A 20046-nucleotide genomic window follows, 5' to 3' on the forward strand; every position below is an offset into this window, starting at 1 on the left:
ACTAAGCCAGTTATGAATCCACCTAACAGTTGCCTTGTCTATTCCATACTTAGTCATTTTTTAAATAAGGATAGTATGAGATACTTTGTCAAATGCTTTGCTGAAGTTGAGATATACTATATCTACAGCATTTCCCTGATTCACCCAGTCAGTGATTCTGTCATAGAAGGAAATTAAGTTAGTCTGACATGACTTATTAGTTACAAACACATGCTGTCTCTGGTTAATCACTTCATTCTTATCCAAGTACTTGCATACATGTTGTTTAATAATTTGTTCAAAGATCTTTCCTGGTATAGACGTCAGACTCACCGGCCTACAGTTCCCTGGGTCCACCTTCTTCCCCTTTTTGAAGATAGGAACAACATTTGCTCTTCCCCAGTCTTCTGGGACTTCTCCTGTTCTCCAAGAATTTTCAAAGATTATGGAGAGTGGTTCAAAAATGTCTTCTTCTATCTCCTTCAGCACTCCGGGGTGTAATTCATCTGGACCTGGAGACTTGAATTCATTTATGTTAGCTAAGTGTTTCCTCGCTATCTTTCTGTTTATAAATATCCTGGATTATTCTATTCCTTTAATAGGACAGTGAAGATCAGTTGATGTTACATTTCCTTTCTGAGAAAAAACAGCTGCAAAATAGGAATTTAAAAGTTCGGCCTTCTCAACAACCTTTCTTACCATTTCATCATTTTCATCCTGTAAAAATCCTATAGCATCTTTGACTTTTCTTTTACTTTTGAAATATCTCTAAAATCCTTTTTTATTGCTTTTGACGTCTCTTGCAAGCCTTAATTCATTGTCAGCTTTAGCTAATCTGATTCGTGCCCTGCAGGTTCTGCAGACAGCATTATATTCTTCTTTAGATAAGCCTCCCTCTTTCCATTTGATAAACATTTCTTTCTTCCTTTCTGATTTCCTTAAATGCTTCATATTCTTCCCTGTTTTTGGAATTGTTAACGATTGTGCTTTGAGAATCTCATTTTTCAAGATTTCCCATCCTTTCTGGACATTTTTGTCCTTAAGGATATCCAGCCATTGGATCCCTCCGTTTCTCTTTCGGAGTCCCTTAAAATCTGTCTTTCTGAAATCTAACCTTGATGTCTGAGTCTTCACAGGTCTTCCTCCTCTAGTTATCCAAAATTCTAAAATAGCATGGTCGCTACCTCCTAGGGTCCCAGCTACTCTTCCCTCCTCAACCATTTCCTCTCTGTTTATGAGGATTAGATCCAAGGTAGCAGATCCTCTTGTTTTCTCTCCTACCTTTTGGAAGATAAAATTGTCAGCAAGAGAGGCTAAGAATTTGTTTGACCTGTTACTTTTGCTTGAGATTCCCAACAAATGTCTGGATAGTTGAAATCTCCCATGACAACTATGTCATATTTTTTTGGAGAACTTTTCCATTTGATGCATAAAAAGTTCATCCATATCTTCAGCTTGCACAGACGGCATATAATGGTGTCCTTTCGATTGTTCTCTCCTTGTATTCTTACCCAAACAGTTTCCACAGAACTACCAGTCTCTGAAGCTTGGATCTCTTTGCAGATATACGCCTTTCTAACATACAATGTTGTCAGGAAAGCCTGAGCAGATGAATACATATCCGGATAGGAGTGATTTAGACTGGGGGACATTTAGGATTATTGATGGTTCATTCGTAGACCCTGTTTTTCTGGGTTCTGGGCTATTAAAGGGATTTTTTTTTTAAGGGAGAGACACTTTTTGGCGTCCAAAATAGAGAATTTCGAATATTATGGCTTACCTTCCTAATTTTATGGTCCCCCATATGGGCAGCCTCCGTGTATGTGGTCGGCCCCCTGCAATCCATGCTTCACGTGCTCCCGTTACATGACCTCATTAACGTGTATGTAGGTCAATGGCGGCCGGGAACGGACAATGAATCAGAGAAGAGAAAACAGGCAGAATACTAATGATGGAGATGTGTCCCAAGAATGCCCACGGCCGTCATGTGGCACTTACGGCACCGCTGCCTCCTTAAAGGGATACTTTGGGCAGCATTTATGTAACCAGCTATGGAGGGACAGAATTAATGGGGTTGTCCAGAATGATAAAACAAGCGCCATATCCATCCACAGGTTGTGTCTGGTATTGCAGCTCAGCCTAAGATTCTCCCATTAGCCTTTATGGTCATTTTCCGCTCTGTTTTTTTTTCCAGCTTATCATCTGCAGCAGAATTAATAAAAACCTCACCCACAAGTAACGCTGGAGTGACCCGCAGAATATCCATCCTATGGAAACAGATAAGACGGCGATCACGTGGCAGAAAAAAACAAAAACTTTATCCCAAACTTTATCAGGACAAAAACAGAAAAACCTGCAGATCTTCCAAGGCCAAAATTTCATGCACGGGCTGCAGATTTAATTTTTTCCGCACTTTTTTTGTGTGCAAATGTCACACTTTTTAATTGAGATGGATGAAATCAGCAGCAAAATGTATATTTCCTGAGATACAGACGAGGGGCCACACCCAGCAGCCACGATGATGTATTCCGGTCACACACACTCGGGCCGCCGTCAGGGTGAACTTGTCTGCCGCGCACATGTCACCTAACACATTCTATGCCCCTTTAAACCACAGTGACAGCTGATTGGCTGTCGAATGCCCGTCCTAGGCCCCTCTCGGTACACTGATTGGATAGGTCTCACAATACCACGCCCGCTGTCATTCTTTCCCGGCTCCCTATTGGTTGTTTATTCCCATAGACTCGACGCTTGCTTGTAATTTCTCCTCGAGCTGATTGGCTATCTCTCGTCAGGTTCCGCCCCTGTCTAGACTAACGGGCCTCTGATTGGCTGTCTCTCCTTACTGTTGCAGGAAGCGCCCAGCTGATCCGCTATGAGGGAAGGAAGTGTCGCCTGACTGGGGGTCGGGATCGCCGGCGGGAGTCACTGAGCCGCGGGGAGATGAGAGGATCGGCGGCAGCGGTGGAGCCCGATGGATGATGGCCGCGGTTAAGAGTCACAGCCGGGTGGGGAAGAGAGAGGAGGAGAACGGGGGTCTGGACCGCTCCCTCCAGCAGATGATCTCAGCCATAGTGGACGAGAGGAACCGCCTCAGTATCCGCCAGGAGATCAGCGGCCTGGGTGAGTGGCGGCTCCGGGGGATCGGGCGGGATCCGGGGGTGTCGGGGACAGACGATGGATGGTTAGTACTGGGGCGATGTGAGCGGGCTGATCGGCCACAATATGACCCATCCCGGGCTGCCGCCGATCACCGGAAGGATAGACAGCGACCTCAGTATATGCAACGTGTTCTGTCTGTATTCACACGGTGCGGATCATTGTGGGGTGTGCGGCGGGTACAGCACCGGGGAAGAACTGTCCGATGGGGGGTCAGATGGTGGGGTGCGCAGAAACTACACGGTGGGATGGACGGGGTGTGTGTGTGTGTGGACTGTGTGTGTGTGTGTGTACGGTGTGTGTGTACGGGGTGTGTGTGTACGGGGTGGGTGTGTACGGGGTGGGTGTGTGTGTGTGTGTACGGGGTGTGTGTGTGTGTGTGTGTGTACGGGGTGTGTGTGTGTGTGTGTGTACGGGGTGGGTGTGTGTGTGTGTGTGTGTGTACGGGGTGTGTGTGTGTGTGTGTGTGTGTACGGGGTGTGTGTGTGTGTGTACGGGGTGTGTGTGTGTGTGTGTACGGGGTGTGTGTGTGTGTGTGTGTGTACGGGGTGTGTGTGTGTGTACGGGGTGTGTGTGTGTGTGTGTGTGTGTGTGTGTGTGTACGGGGTGTGTGGGTGTGTGTGTGTGTACGGGGTGTGTGGGTGTGTGTGTGTGTACGGGGTGTGGGGGTGTGTGTGTGTGTGTACGGGGTGTGTGTGTGTACGGGGTGTGTGTGTGTGTACGGGGTGTGTGTGTGTGTGTACGGGGTGTGTGTGTGTGTACGGGGTGTGTGTGTGTGTGTACGGGGTGTGTGTGTGTGTGTACGGGGTGTGTGTGTGTACGGGGGGTGTGTGTGTGTGTGTACGGGGGGTGTGTGTGTGTGTGTACGGGGTGTGTGTGTGTGTGTGTACGGTGTGTGTGTGTGTGTGTGTACGGGGTGTGTGTGCGTGTACGGGGTGTGTGTGTGTGTGTGTACGGGGTGTGTGTGCGTGTACGGGGTGTGTGTGTGTGTGTGTGTACGGGGTGTGTGTGTGTGTGTGTGTGTACGGGGTGTGTGTGTGTGTACGGGGTGTGTGTGTGTGTGTGTGTGTGTGTGTACGGGGTGTGTGTGTGTGTGTGTGTGTGTGTACGGGGTGTGTGTGTGTGTACGGTGTGTGTGTGTGTACGGGGTGTGTGTGTGTGTGTGTGTGCGTGTACGGGGTGTGTGCGTGTACGGGGTGTGTGTGTGTGTGTACGGGGTGTGCGTGCGTGTACGGGGGGTGTGTGTGTGGGTGTGTGTGTGTGTGGGTGTGTGTGTGTACGGGGTGTGTGTGTGTGTACGGGGTGTGTGTGTGTGTACGGGGTGTGTGTGTGTACGGGGTGTGTGTGTGTGTACGGTGTGTGTGTGTGTGTGTGTGTGTACGGGGTGTGTGTGTGTGTGTGTACGGTGTGTGTGTGTGTGTGTGTGTACGGGGTGTGTGCGTGTACGGGGTGTGTGTGTGCGTGTACGGGGTGTGTGTGCGTGTACGGGGTGTGCGTGCGTGTACGGGGGGTGTGTGTACGGGGTGTGTGTGTGTACGGGGTGTGTGTACGGGGTGTGTGTGTGTACGGGGGGTGTGTGTGTGTGTGTACGGGGTGTGTGTGTGTGTACGGGGTGTGTGTGTGTGTGTACGGTGTGTGTGTGTGTGTGTACGGGGTGTGTGTGTGTGTACGGGGTGTGTGTGTGTGTACGGGGTGTGTGTGTGTGTGTGTACGGGGTGTGTATGTACGGGGTGTGTGTGTGTGTGTACGGGGTGTGTGTGTACGGGGTGTGTGTGTACGGGGTGTGTGTGTACGGGGTGTGTGTGTGTGTGTGTACGGGGTGTGTGTGTGTACGGGGGGTGTGTGTGTGTGTGTACGGGGGGTGTGTGTGTGTGTGTACGGGGGGTGTGTGTGTGTGTGTACGGGGGGTGTGTGTGTGTGTACGGGGGGGGTGTGTGTGTGTGTGTGTGTGTGTACGGGGGGTGTGTGTGTGTGTACGGGGTGTGTGTGTACGGGGGGTGTGTGTGTGTGTGTGTGTGTGTACGGGTGTGTGTGTGTGTGTGTGTGTACGGGTGTGTGTGTGTGTGTGTGTACGGGGTGTGTGGGTGTGTGTGTGTACGGGGGTGTGTGTGTGTGTGTGTACGGGGTGTGTGTGTGTGTGTGTGTGTGTGTGTACGGGGGGTGTGTGTGTGTGTGTGTGTGTACGGGGGGGTGTGTGTGTGTGTGTACGGGGTGTGTGTGTGTGTACGGGGGGTGTGTGTGTGTGTACGGGGGGTGTGTGTGTGGGGGGTGTGTGTGGGGTGTGTACAGGGTGTGTGTGTGTACAGGAGGTGTGTGTGTGTACGGAGGGTGTGTGTGTGTGTGGGGTGTGTGTGTGTTTTCTCACTGTGTGGGGGGCCTGATGCTGGCGCTCAGGGGGTCTGGCCGCCATACAGGGGTCCGGTGCTGGCGCTCAGGGGGTCTGGTCGCTATACAGGGGTCCGGTGCTGGCGCTCGGGGGGTCTGGCCGCTATACAGGGGTCCGGTGCTGGCGCTCGGGGGGTCTGGCCGCTATACAGGGGTCCGGTGCTGGCGCTCGGGGGGTCTGGTCGCTATACAGGGGTCCGGTGCTGGCGCTCGGGGGGGGGTCTGGTCGCTATACAGGGGTCCGGTGCTGGCGCTCGGGGGGTCTGGTCGCTATACATGGGTCCGGTGCTGGCGCTCGGGGGGGATCTGGTCGCTATACAGGGGTCCGGTGCTGGCGCTTGGGGGGGGGGGGGGCTGGTCGCTATACAGGGGTCCGGTGCTGGCGCTCGGGGGGGGTCTGGCCGCTATACAGGGGTCTGGTGCTGGCGCTCGGGGGGGGGGGGGTCTGGCCGCTCTACAGGGGTCCGATGCTGGCGCTCGGGGGGTCTGGTCGCTATACAGGGGTCTGGTGCTGGCGCTCGGGGGGGGGGGGGGGGGGGGTCTGGTCGCTATACAGGGGTCCGGTGCTGGAGCTCGGGGGGGGTCTGGTGCCTATACAGGGGTCCGGTGCTGGCGCTCGGGGGGTCTGGTCGCTATACAGGGGTTCGGTGCTGGCGCTCGGGGGGGGATCTGGTCGCTATACAGGGGTCCGGTGCTGGCGCTCAGGGGGGTCCGGTCGCTATACAGGGGTCCGGTGCTGGCGCTCGGGGGGGGTCTGGTCGCTATACAGGGGTCCGGTGCTGGCCCTTTGGGGGGGTGGGGGGGGGGTCTGGTCGCTATACAGGGGTCCGGTGCTGGCGCTCGGGGGGTCTGGCCGCTATACAGGGGTCTGGTGCTGGCGCTCGGGGGGGGGGGTCTGGTCGCTATACAGGGGTCCGGTGCTGGTGCTCGGGGGGGGGGGTCTGGTCGCTATACAGGGGTCCGGTGCTGGCGCTCGGGGGGGGGGGGAGGTCTGGTCGCTATACAGGGGTCCGGTGCTGGTGCTCGGGGGGGTCTGGTCGCTATACAGGGGTCCGGTGCTGGCGCTCGGGGGTCCGTCTTCGTCCTCTCTCCTCTATAATGTGATTTACCCCGTTCCAATTCCTAAGCGACTTCTTCCACTGATATCACTCGGGGGTCCGGCGTTCCATTGCAGCGTCCTGATCGCACCCTTCCCCCACCTCCGCTCTTTCAAGCTTGTTGTGAAGTCTTTGAAGGACCCTAAAACCTCCGGACTTTCCTGAACCCATTTGTGCCGCAGCTGAATATACTTTTATTGTAATCTGTTATCAGCCAGTCCAGGCTAAAGATGGTGAACATAAAGGTCCAGAAATGTCTCCTATCCCCGTCTGCAGCGCTCACAACGTCTGGACTTGCAGCCATAAGATGTTATATCCCAGCTCGCTTTATGGCAGTGCTGCACTGCTATAAGGTGATACCTTTAAATGTACCATCCCTTTAAGAGAGACCCTTCCAGCTGTGGTGTCAGGTGAGATGGAGGTTTTGGGAGCGTCGGATATGTCTGAGGAGGGTCTTTTGTTCATGAGTTGAAAATAGGTGTTGTAACATGATGTTATTTAAAGGGCCAGAGGCTTCTAATTGTGCAGGTGCTAGAATTGGACTGTTCTGAAATCCTTCATCGCCTCGTCCTGTGCAGACCGTCTGCTGATCCGCAGCCCCTCCGATTGTCTCTGTATTCTCAGTGTCTTCATCGTCCATAGTACTTAAAGGGGAACTCCACCATAACATGTCACAAGACTATCCGTCACCGATGGTATGATCTAGAAAGATGCTGCCAATGTCTGACTAGGATTTGCCCCTTTAAGGGAATGTTTACAAAGTGTAATCAGAAAGTTATAAATAATGTGCAGATCTGTCCGTTCTGGTCGCTGATCCCACAAATAATCTCAGTTCCTCATTTCATGTAAAACTTCCTCCTTCCGCTATTGATTGAGGTTTATCTGGGCACAAACATTACACAAAGGATTGGGGGCAGCGCCCCCCCCCCCCCCCCCCCTCCGAATATCAGTAATGATGGGTGCTTTTATGTGTTCAGGTAATTGCAGAACTGCGATATTGTAGTCAGTGGTGTTATGTAACCGCGGATCCACTGCCAGACACCGGTCACTTCCTAAATTCATTACATTACCTCCTGTATTATACCCCAGAGCTGCACTCACTGTTCTGCTGGTGCAGTCACTGTGTACATACATTACATTACTGATCCTGAGTTACATCCTGTATTATACTCCAGAGCTGCACTCACTATTCTGCTGGTGCAGTCACTGTGTACATACATTACATTACTGATCCTGAGTTACATCCTGTATTATACCCCAGAGCTGCACTCACTATTCTGCTGGTGCAGTCACTGTGTACATACATTACATTACTGATCCTGAGTTACGTCCTGTATTATACCCCAGAGCTGCACCCACTATTCTGCTGGTGCAGTCACTGTATACATACATTACATTACCGATCCTGAGTTACATCCTGTATTATACCCCGGAGCTGCACTCACTATTCTGCTGGTGCAGTCACTGTGTATATACATTACATTACTGATCCTGAGTTACATCCTGTATTATACCCCAGAGCTGCACTCACTATTCTGCTGGTGCAGTCACTGTGTACATACATTACATTACTGATCCTGAGTTACATCCTGTATTATACCCCAGAGCTGCACCCACTATTCTGCTGGTGCAGTCACTGTGTACATACATTACATTACTGATCCTGAGTTACATCCTGTATTATACCCCAGAGCTGCACCCACTATTCTGCTGGTGCAGTCACTGTGTGCATACATTACATTACATTACTGATCCTGAGTTACCTCCTGTATTATACCCCAGAGCTGCACTCACTATTCTGCTGGTGCAGTCACTGTGTACATACATTACATTCCTGATCCTGAGTTACCTCCTGTATTATACCCCAGAGCTGCGCTCACTATTCTGCTGGTGCAGTCACTGCGTACATACATTACATTACTGATCCTGAGTTACCTCCTGTATTATACTCCAGAGCTGCGCTCACTATTCTGCTGGTGCAGTCACTGTGTACATACATTACATTACTGATCCTGAGTTACATCCTGTATTATACCCCAGAGCTGCACTCAGTATTCTGCTGGTGCAGTCACTGTGTACATACATTACATTACATTACTGATCCTGAGTTACCTCCTGTATTATACCCCAGAGCTGCACTCACTATTCTGCTGGTGCAGTCACTGTGTACATACATTACATTACTGATCCTGAGTTACATCCTGTATTATACTCCAGAGCTGCACTCACTATTCTGCTGGTGCAGTCACTGTGTACATACATTACATTACTGATCCTGAGTTACATCCTGTATTATACCCCAGAGCTGCACTCACTATTCTGCTGGTGCAGTCACTGTGTACATACATTACATTCCTGATCCTGAGTTACCTCCTGTATTATACCCCAGAGCTGCGCTCACTATTCTGCTGGTGCAGTCACTGCGTACATACATTACATTACTGATCCTGAGTTACATCCTGTATTATACTCCAGAGCTGCGCTCACTATTCTGCTGGTGCAGTCACTGTGTACATACATTACATTACTGATCCTGAGTTACATCCTGTATTATACTCCAGAGCTGCACTCACTATTCTGCTGGTGCAGTCACTGTGTACATACATTACATTACTGATCCTGAGTTACATCCTGTATTATACCCCAGAGCTGCACTCACTATTCTGCTGGTGCAGTCACTGTGTACATACATTACATTCCTGATCCTGAGTTACCTCCTGTATTATACCCCAGAGCTGCGCTCACTATTCTGCTGGTGCAGTCACTGCGTACATACATTACATTACTGATCCTGAGTTACATCCTGTATTATACTCCAGAGCTGCGCTCACTATTCTGCTGGTGCAGTCACTGTGTACATGCATTACATTACTGATCCTGAGTTACATCCTGTATTATACTCCAGAGCTGCGCTCACTATTCTGCTGGTGCAGTCACTGTGTACATGCATTACATTACTGATCCTGAGTTACATCCTGTATTATACTCCAGAGCTGCGCTCACTATTCTGCTGGTGGAGTCACTGTGTACATACATTACATTACTGATCCTGAGTTACATCCTGTATTTTCCTCCAGAGCTGCGCTCACTATTCTGCTGGTGCAGTCCCTGTGTACATACATTACATTACTGATCCTGAGTTACATCCTGTATTATACTCCAGAGCTGCGCTCACTATTCTGCTGGTGCAGTCACTGTGTACATACATTACATTACTGATCCTGAGTTACATCCTGTATTATACCCCAGAGCTGCGCTCACTATTCTGCTGGTGCAGTGCCTTCCCTGGGACGGTTGCTTGTGTCCCTCGTTGCTCAGTGTTGTCGCCTCTCGCACTGCGGTTACACAAGTCACACGGAGCCTCCAAATAGTTACAATGAGTAAATAGGAAAATATTGGTTGTGGCTCCTGTACACACCCCTGGGGGCCGATGTGGAGGCTGAGGAGGGGGCTGTCATCCTGCTACAACCGGTGGTGGTGGGGGCGATTCTGGACCCTCGTTCTCACCCTGCAGGTTGGTGAGAAGTACTGATAATGGGGGGGGGGGGGGGGGGAAACCCTTTACATTATTATCCCTTATGGGACTCCGGTAATGCCCCGTATTCAGTGTCCATATAATACCGCCATACTATGCCCAATGAACCTTACCATGCAGTTGTAATATAATGCCGCCATGCTGTGCTCGAGTGGCGCATCTGTGCTGCAGTGTCACCGCTGATGCTGTTCTGTAATTTCGCCTGCGATAGTATCCAAAACTAATCATACTGCGCTCTAATACCGTCATACCGCGCTGTAATGACACCGCCATACTGTGCCCACTAATACAGCTTAGATTCCGCCACCATACACCGCACAAATAATACCGTAATCTGATGCTCAGATAATACAAGCGTCCAGCACTCCGGTGCGCTCTGATATCGGGTTTTATTGCTGTGTGCTGGATCACATTGTGATGTGCGCAGAGGTCGGCAGACACATTGGTTCCTCTGTTGTTCCTCCTGGAATTGTCGGCTTGGTGCTCTCCATATCCTGTGTCCTCCCTGCTCTCTGATATTAGTTGGACTTTTAGAAGAGGGGAGAAAGCACAAGTCGCACATTTCCAGGAGGAATTACAGAGGGACGTCGTTTAAAAAAAAAAAAAAAAAAAATTATGAAAGCCAAAAGGTGCGGTTTATGGGACGTGTCACTATCTGGTGTTACTGCTTGTAATCAGTCCTGCCGACCAGATGGGGATATTTTTCCTTAATTTGAAACCTTTTCTGGATGGTTCTGGTGACCTGCGATCAGTGCTGCAGTGTAAAGCACGGGGAGAAATGGCGAGAAATGGCGGACGCGCTGCCCGGGTCTAGTTAGATATTTGTAATACCCAACTTGCACATCTCTTCACCCAGTGAACCGATCCATGATCCTACCCCTGCCACCCATCCCTCATCCTACCCCTGCCACCCATCCCTCATCTTACCCCTGCCACCCATCCCTCATCCTACCCCTGTCACCCGTCCCTCATCCTACCCCTGCCACCCGTCCCTCATCCTACCCCTGCCACCCATCCCTCATCTTACCCCTGCCACCCATCCCTCATCCTACCCCTGCCACCCATCCCTCATCCTACCCCTGCCACCCGTCCCTCATCCTACCCCTGCCACCCATCCCTCATCCTACCCCTGCCACCCGTCCCTCATCCTACCCCTGCCACCCATCCCTCATCCTACCCCTGCCACCCATCCCTCATCCTACCCCTGCCACCCGTCCCTCATCCTACCCCTGCCACCCATCCCTCATCTTACCCCTGCCACCCGTCCCTCATCCTACCCCTGCCACCCGTCCCTCATCCTACCCCTGCCACCCGTCCCTCATCCTACCCCTGCCACCCGTCCCTCATCCTACCCCTGCCACCCGTCCCTCATCTTACCCCTGCCACCCATCCCTCATCTTACCCCTGCCACCCATCCCTCATCTTACCCCTGCCACCCATCCCTCATCTTACCCCTGCCACCCATCCCTCATCTTACCCCTGCCACCCGTCCCTCATCTTACCCCTGCCACCCGTCCCTCATCCTACCCCTGCCACCCGTCCCTCATCTTACCCCTGCCACCCGTCCCTCATCCTACCCCTGCCACCCGTCCCTCATCCTACCCCTGCCACCCGTCCCTCATCCTACCCCTGCCACCCGTCCCTCATCCTACCCCTGCCACCCGTCCCTCATCTTACCCCTGCCACCCATCCCTCATCTTACCCCTGCCACCCATCCCTCATCTTACCCCTGCCACCCATCCCTCATCTTACCCCTGCCACCCGTCCCTCATCTTACCCCTGCCACCCGTCCCTCATGTGTCCACCCCCCGCCGGCCGCCCTGTCCTCCCATCCCTGGTCCTACACCTGACGCTCCGTTATGACTACATGGCGGTGGGTCTAATGACACACGACCATTACTCCTGTATCGGCCCTGACCTCAGATCCCCCGTGTTTCTGGGGGAAGTTCTGGGATGAGATCGCCGTCACATGACACAGATGGCAGAATTTTGTTTTTCATGAAATATTAATCAGATGCAGCGATGATATCAGCAGTGAGGAGCTGGGACATCTGGCTAAGGAAACCATTACAAAAAATGACCGTACCCTTCCGTCAGCTGTATGACCGTGACCCGCGGGAGGTCCGAACCCCCCCATAGGTCAGCAGTCCGAGAGATGTCAATCATCCAGATCCACCACTGACTGGGGGTCCCGTACATGGCTTCTTGGTGGCGGCTAGGCCCAGTACTTGTCCAGTCTTGTTACCGTGGTGACGAGGCTCTGGCACCAAGCAGGAGGCCTCAGACCATTTCCTGACGCTCGGGGGGCTCGGGCACCAAGCAGGAGGCCTCAGACCATCTCCTGACACTCGGGGGGGCTCGGGCACCAAGCAGGAGGCCTCAGACCATCTCCTGACACTCGGGGGGGGCTCGGGCACCAAGCAGGAGGCCTCAGACCATCTCCTGACACTCGGGGGGGGCTCGGGCACCAAGCAGGAGGCCTCAGACCATTTCCTGACGCTCGGGGGGCTCGGGCACCAAGCAGGAGGCCTCAGACCATCTCCTGACACTCGGGGGGGCTCGGGCACCAAGCAGGAGGCCTCAGACCATCTCCTGACACTCGGGGGGGGGCTCGGGCACCAAGCAGGAGGCCTCAGGTGGGTTGAGGTTTGGGGTGAAAGGTTCGTTGGGAATTTGGCATTGATGGGGGGGAATAATTCACGAGGCGCAAACGTTCTCCATTTGTGAGAATATTTTGCCGGATACTCAATGTCCTGGAGGTGTCATGGTCTCTGCATCTGTGGTGTCCATGGAGTCTGAAAAGTATTGTATTTTTTTTTTTTCCCCAAAAAAATGGCCCAGGTGGCTCACAAATTTTTCACAAAATCAAAACTGCTCTTTATTTTTTGTTGCAAAATTTGCAAACTTTTTTTTTTTTTTTTTTTTTTAAAAGTCACAATTAATGAATCGTCCAAAAACGGATGGAAACCCCAAATGCCGTACACAGTGACCTAAATTTGTTTATTTGTTTTTTAAAAGGCAATAATTGGATCCCGGGTTTTCAGGGGCCCAATGATTTCAGGATCCTTTTACTGGGAAAGAAAAAAACTAAATTTGTCACTGCTATGGAACATGATTATTATCTGGAATAGAGCAGTGCTGCGGTGTAAAGCAGGTGGAGTACATATAACATCCAATCCTTCCATCTGGAAGAAAGCAGCCATTTTTTATTTTTTTTTATTTTTACCAATCTCCCAACAACCCCTTTAAGTAAATCGCCCGCCTCTGGGGGATCAGCTCTCCTTACACAGACTTCCTGCTTTTTTTTTTTTTTTTTACAAAGCAGCCAATGGGAGCAGCACAGGGGGGAGGAGCCTAGACAGGAAGAGCCGGTGACCTCATCAGAAGTGGACAGGGGGCGGGTCTCAGACTACAGCCCAGTGTCCAGGAGGTGCAGAGCAGCTGCAGCCACAGATCAGGGCTGAGCCCGGATTTAGCAGAGCTAGGACGGCGCGGAGGTTGTAGGGGCGAGCTGGCAGGTATGTGGCACCCATGGGTGCTGCCGGGTGGGCGATGTGACCCCGCGCTGCACCTCGGCTTTAACTGCACATTATACGGCCTCCAGGACCTGGGGCTTCGCTCTTGCAGCAGCTGCAGCTCTTCTTAGATCTCTGCCCTTTTTTGGGGGGGGCTTTGTTCACATTGCTCTGCCACGGGCGACATCCAGGTAGCGAGAGCCTCCTCTTACTCTAACCCTCCCCCGCCAGCTTGCAGATGGCAGCCCCCCTCCCCCATGCAGCTCCCAACTTTCAGCCCTCCTCCTCCTCTTCTTCCTCCGCCCTTCCTGCTGCACACTGGCTCTGCCTCCATCCATAGTCCTGGCTGCTCGCACACAGCAGTCACATAAGCACAGGCTCATTCCAAATTGGCGAGACCCCCAATGATCGGAGGCGTATGGGGGGGGGCAGCCCCCTTACCCCATGTACGTTACTGGAAATAGCGAGGCGCTGGATTTATAACATCGCCAGAGATCAGCGGCATCGAGTGTTCGTTAGCCGCTTATCATCCAAAATCAGAATCCAGGGTTAAAGATCGGGCGCAGTCCAGCACCAAATTGAGGAAGATCTACCTGATGACTGTTTCCACTAAGCCTGTGTATGTGTGTGTGTATACAGCTTAGTTCCCTTTTTATTTTTTCTTGGATTGTTTAAATACACACAGCAGCTGCGTCCTATTATTATTTTTTTATTTATTTTTATTTTTTTTAGGAAGTTATCTTATACATGCAGTCATAAAATACCCCCCCTATTTGAGAGAGGATTGGTTTTATGTCTCTATAAATGGCGCCACCCTTGTCCACAGGTTTTTTGTGGTATTGCAGCTTATTTCCATTCCCTTTAATACTGGGTTGCAGTACCAAATATGACCTGGTGTGGCACTGTTTTTTGAAAAATGTAAAAAAAAAAAAAAAAAAGTTGCTTTACTAATTTAGTTACCCCTCCCTGCCCCTTTTAAAAAGAAATATCTGGGTGCCCCTCTGTATATTTGTACAATTCCCCCATCCCCCCACCCTTCCTACCCCAGATTTAACCACTCGTAGGAGCCCAAAGATAAGAAAAAAATTGTGACCTTCCGTCACCCTCTGCCCCTCACTTCCCAATCTTTGCCTTTAGCATTATACATAAGGTGGCACTGAATAGGCTACTACCTCACATTTTGGGCTTAAAGGGGTTGTCCTATCCTTACAATAGACCATTAATATCAGATCAGTGGACGATCCGACGGATCAGACTCTCCTGGTTCCGGAAGTGATCGTTGCAGAGCAGAACTACACAGCGCCATCAACTGTATAGTGGCCATGACCGGATACTACACATCTGCCCCTATTTGAATGAATGGGGACAGATCTGCAGTACCCCACTTTGTCCTCTATACTGTTGACGGAGCTGTGCGATTTCGATCCGCTACTGAGCACCGAAAGCAGCAGATCGGAGGAGATCCCCCCCCCCCCCCCAACTGATCAAATATTGAAATATCAGACAATCCCTTTAAAGGGGTGTACCATAAACAAACAACATATCGCGTAGCCACATTATGGGTGGTAACTGTATGATCGCCGGGGCTTCAACCTCCACCGTTAATCACATGAACAGAGGTCCCGAAATCCACTGTATGGATAGTGGTACTGAGCATGTGCGGCCAATGCTTGGGAGCGGTGGTCGCACATGCTCAGTAACTCCTCATTCACACAGGTGACTGAGACCATGGTCCCATCAGTGGAGCCCCCCCTCTCGAGTAATATAGATCTGCCCTGTCGTCTAGTTTTAACGTCTTCCTCAAATCTGGTTTTGATGTGTTCTAGGATGCCTTCTTGTATAGTACACGGTTGTACCTCCTCTTCGAAAACCAAAGACCCGGCTCCGGTTCTTCACGCCTTCCCACCAGAAATCGAAAATGTGAAGACATGGCTCCTACAGACGAAACAAGATTTCGGAAACCTGAAGGAATTCTGTAAAAAAGTTTCGACAGCGCCAAGAGGAAGTTACCGAATGTGTTCTCTTCACTTTCACAGAGAGTGCTACGAAATTAGAGGACGCTCGTATTTTCTGAAAAGGGGAGCAATCCCTACCATCTTCAACTCTCCAAAGAAAGCCCCCGAAAAAGCCCCGGTACAGGAGAAAGAAGAGGAACCAAACACATCTGTAAAAAAACTAAAAAGGAGTGCGAATGTGACCTTAACAGAAGCGGAATTGGCCGCCATGGACCACTGCTATGCCGGATCGGTACCAGATATGTCCTCCATCGACCAGACGTGTGGTAGCAGCAGTTTAGTCGAGGAATCCATAGTGGAAGTAGAAGTCATGTCCGATTCTCCAACGAACAGTCCCTTTGAAGACCTCGTTCCAAAATTTGCTAAAAGAAAAAAAATCAAGTTACCCCCACCCAAAAGAGTTGGGCCCAGAGTGACAGATTTTAACCCTCGCCTGATGCACCGCGGTACCAACACCGACCCTTATTTTGGAAAAACGCACAAAAGAAATTGCGCAAATGTACGTGCCAAACATTTTTCTGTCGGCGTTCAATGTAATTTGCCAATTTTACCCCCGATTTTACCCCCACCATCGGGCGAAGTGAAACAACACCAGGCGGTGCCCTCGATTGGCACGGGAGGTTTGTTGAGGAGAAATATACGGAAGATGGTGCTACATCGAGGAAAGGTTTATGTTATGATGTAGGCCAAGATGATAAAATTTTGGATGATTTGCAGCATTATGGAATGAGACCACCACATTCTGGTTACCACCCAACAAAGTCCTACCTCCGGGCACTGTCTCATGGTCCGTTTCATGGTGACCCGACTCCAAAAGCCAACATCAGAGATGGTCGTAGTGACGATGGCTTTTGCAAATGAGTATCATTAGGATAATTTTCCCCAAAATGTCTTTGGTACTTTATCTGGTTCACCACCCAACTTATCGTGAGGATTTGGTAACATCTCAGACTTTTGGCAAATGAGTATTAAAAAACTTAGTATAGATGGAGAACAAATGGCTTGAGAAATGGTTATAAGTAATCGGTTGGGTCAAAAAAATGTTGTCCATTGGTGAAAATCACCGGCCAGATGGGAACATCTTCGTCTTCTTTTCTTCTCCTATGTTTCTAATACTGGAAAGGTGGGATAGTCTTCTATGACCAACCATAGACCATGGTGACTTCAAAGGGTCATCTTGAAGATGTAGAAGGTAGCTACATGAACCGTCCAAAGCCCGCGATAAACCTGAAGGATACTTCTCGAAGCCATGTTGAAGAATTGGTAACCTGTCATAACAGTAGCCCAATATATTCTTCATGGCTTGAAGACCTTTATGGATGGTTCCAGTCATGGTTAGTTGGTTGGTTGTAGACCCTAACCAGGAACAGTTGCGTTTTTGTCGGTTGGTTGTAGACCCTATTCGGGAGTATTGGTAGTCTTCTGGCCCCAAGGTGGAAGTTCTTATTTCTTGTAGTACCAGATATCAGGTTTCACAAGATGAAAAGCTAACCAGATGTTGAAGAAGAAGGTTAACGTAGATGAAATCTGAACTTTTTTTTGAGGTTTAACATTTAGGAAAGAAGATGTAATTCTTAACAAATTTCAGTTTTTGTGCTTTTGTTCTTTCCATCGATCGTTGGCTTAGGTGCTGGAGAAGGATTTATGGAGTTTGTTGGTTTCTTTTTTTTTTGCTTGATTAATAAAGACTTTTTGGTTCTCATATTTGTGTTGGTCAAATTATTTTTCATATACAGACATCTTGAAAAGAGAAGAATTTTTACAAAAACATTGGGGGGGGAAATTTTTTTTTTTATTATTTCTAATGGCACCACACGATGATCTGAAGAGGGGTGAAGGGTTTGTGTGTTTTAAAAAAAAAAAAAAAAAAAAAAAAAGCAGTGGCCTCTATCCCATTTACTATAACTAGGTGTGGCGTCGGATAAAATGGCGGTCGTCTGAGCTTTGACTCAATGGTTGTTGCGTGGTCTAGGCCACCTTAGGTGTTCGGTTGCTCGTTCTGACTGTTGAAGGACCAGTGGCTTCCAGGTGGTTTTTATTTTTCTATAGGATCTATCGGGGGGTCAAATCCAACTTCCAAGATCTGTATCCCACCCATGGGTTATTGTTTTTTGGACCATCTGGTTGTTTCTGTAAAGATTTGATCATTGGTGGATCCCATTGACATTGGCAGAAATACAATATCTACGATGCTGTGGTTCTTGTTATGTATCTAGTGCCGGACCGGCTTCTAGATGACCACGTCTAAGCTGAAATATGTTTTTTTCCATAAAGAAAAATCATGGCTGGACTCCTCCTTTTCTAAGAATGCAGTGGGTGGCTCGGTGGTAACGCTGAGTGCTGGGGTCCTCAGCATGAGTGCTATCCATTAGGGATTGGGGCCGTTCATGTTTTTGCGTAGACTCGTGGAGATATGTCCAATGCTGATCGAGTGTAGGATCAAAATGGGTTATGCAAGTCTTGAGACAATGGGACTGCACTTCTGATGCCATCCAAGTGCTGTCCGTTTTTCACAGACTGATCTACGAGAGAACTAACGTTTTGTTCTGTTTATCATACAAGAAAAATTGCTGAAATTTGCACTAAATTCAGATGTCTAACGCCATGACTCTCATGGAGCATTTGGATGTCCGCTGAGCTCGGGTCGAGCATGGACTGGCCGTCGGTCTCTTGACTGGTGTTCGAAAGCCTCATAGAAGTATATATGGGTCCGGAGACCTCCGTCCAGTCCATTCTCGGACCATTTTACACGACGTCTGAATGTCTGCCTCCAGTAGGCGTTTAGGCCCGAAAATAATGCACGACACAGCACGTGTTGACTGTCGGCACCATTTTATAGTCTATGGTCCTGTCAACACATACGCCAGAATCTCATTTTTTTACGGGGTGGTCGAATGCAAGCTGCGACGAGACCAACAAATGTGGGACACAGCACAGTGTGAGAGGAGCGTTAGGGCTCATACACGTCAGTGATTTTTCCTTGTAAGAGAAAATCGGTCGGAGTGTGGTCGGAGTGTGGTCGGAGTGTGGTCGGAGTGTGGTCGGAGTGTGGTCGGAGTGTGGTCGGAGTGTGGTCGGAGTGTGGTCGGAGTGTGGTCGGAGTGTGGTCGGAGTGTGGTCGGAGTGTGGTCGGAGTGTGGTCGGAGTGTGGTCGGAGTGTGGTCGGAGTGTGGTCGGAGTGTGGTCGGAGTGTGGTCGGAGTGTGGTCGGAGTTTTTTGTTTTGTTTTTTTTTCTGATGAGGGTGAATAAAAAAAAATATATATATATAAATTTGTCCATCGTCTCCTATCTTTCAGTCCATGAAAAAAAAAAAACGAATCACAGCCCGAAGCTCTGCCCCTGGTATTTATAGACAGACTTCACCTTATTCCTTCTGCTTTGGGATGTGCAGCCCGTGATTAATTTTCGGGAACGTATCCAAGATTCCGTCACCTATAAATAGCGTGACTGCCTTTTTGAAGGAAAACTGTGGATGTTCCCCTGTAAATGCCATTGAATCGTGACGGCATCTACGGGGAACTGGGCTTGATTTAAAAAAAAAAAAACACTTGAAAATTTTTAGCAAAAAGCTTTCATTGAAAAAGTGGAATAATCTCACCTGGAAAATAAAACACAACGCTTAATTTTTTTATTTTTTTTTAATAACATGCCTCATGGACGAAGGATGTAAATATCGCCTACAAGAACCTCGTATTGGGACCTTCCAACCATCCAATGAGAAAATCCATCTTTTCCTCGATAGAGGGTCGGTCACCGATCAGACATGCTGAATTTTGGTGCCCAATCCTATTTGTTCCCACGATAGATCCTCCGCCACCAGATGCATCCGGCATTGATTTGCTTCACGCTCACAATTTAAAAAAACAAACAAAAACTGGAAATGGCAGTACATATCGATTGAATCTCAGACGCAGAGTTATTTGGTTATAGTCTTAATTCTGTGACCCCTCACAGGAAAAAAATATACAGTATATTCTAATAAAAATTTTAAAAAAAATATCCCTAAAAATCATCCGGGGGGGGGTTTGGACTGGAGTACATTTGTGCAAAAATTTTGTACTAAAAAAAAGTCAGTGGGTAAATAGCATCTGGGAAAATAATAATAATTAAAAAAAAAATAGAGCTGGCCCATTGTGGTGAACAATTTAAAAAAAAAAAAAAAAACCTTTATGAAATACAGTACTTTAAAAAAGATGCAAGTTAAAAGAAGAAATTGGCGCAAATGAAAGCCCAAAAAAAAAAGATCGCAATAAAAGGAAAATATGACTCCGGAACATGGTACCTTCTGTTCTTGTATATGGGCAGAAAAATGGAACTAAAGGGAGTGATGGAAATGTCACCTTACCAATGTTGGCGCTGC

General features: G+C 49.4%; 1 protein-coding gene across 2 annotated transcripts in view; it reads left to right on the forward strand.

The window, feature by feature from the left end:
* Positions 1-2820: 2820 nt before the first annotated feature.
* Positions 2821-20046, forward strand: part of KIAA0930 (KIAA0930 ortholog) — a 36739-nt gene continuing 19513 nt past the window's right edge. The window contains exon 1 of one of the 2 annotated variants that reach the window (XM_069763319.1): positions 2821-3102. In XM_069763319.1, coding sequence (XP_069619420.1) covers positions 2958-3102 — 145 coding nt within the window. In that variant the 5' untranslated portion in view covers positions 2821-2957. The remainder of the gene's footprint in view (positions 3103-20046) is intronic. The other variant, XM_069763318.1, reaches the window with a different exon arrangement.

This window comes from Ranitomeya imitator, chromosome 4 (assembly GCF_032444005.1).
Source record: "Ranitomeya imitator isolate aRanImi1 chromosome 4, aRanImi1.pri, whole genome shotgun sequence".
NCBI lineage: Eukaryota > Metazoa > Chordata > Amphibia > Anura > Dendrobatidae > Ranitomeya > Ranitomeya imitator.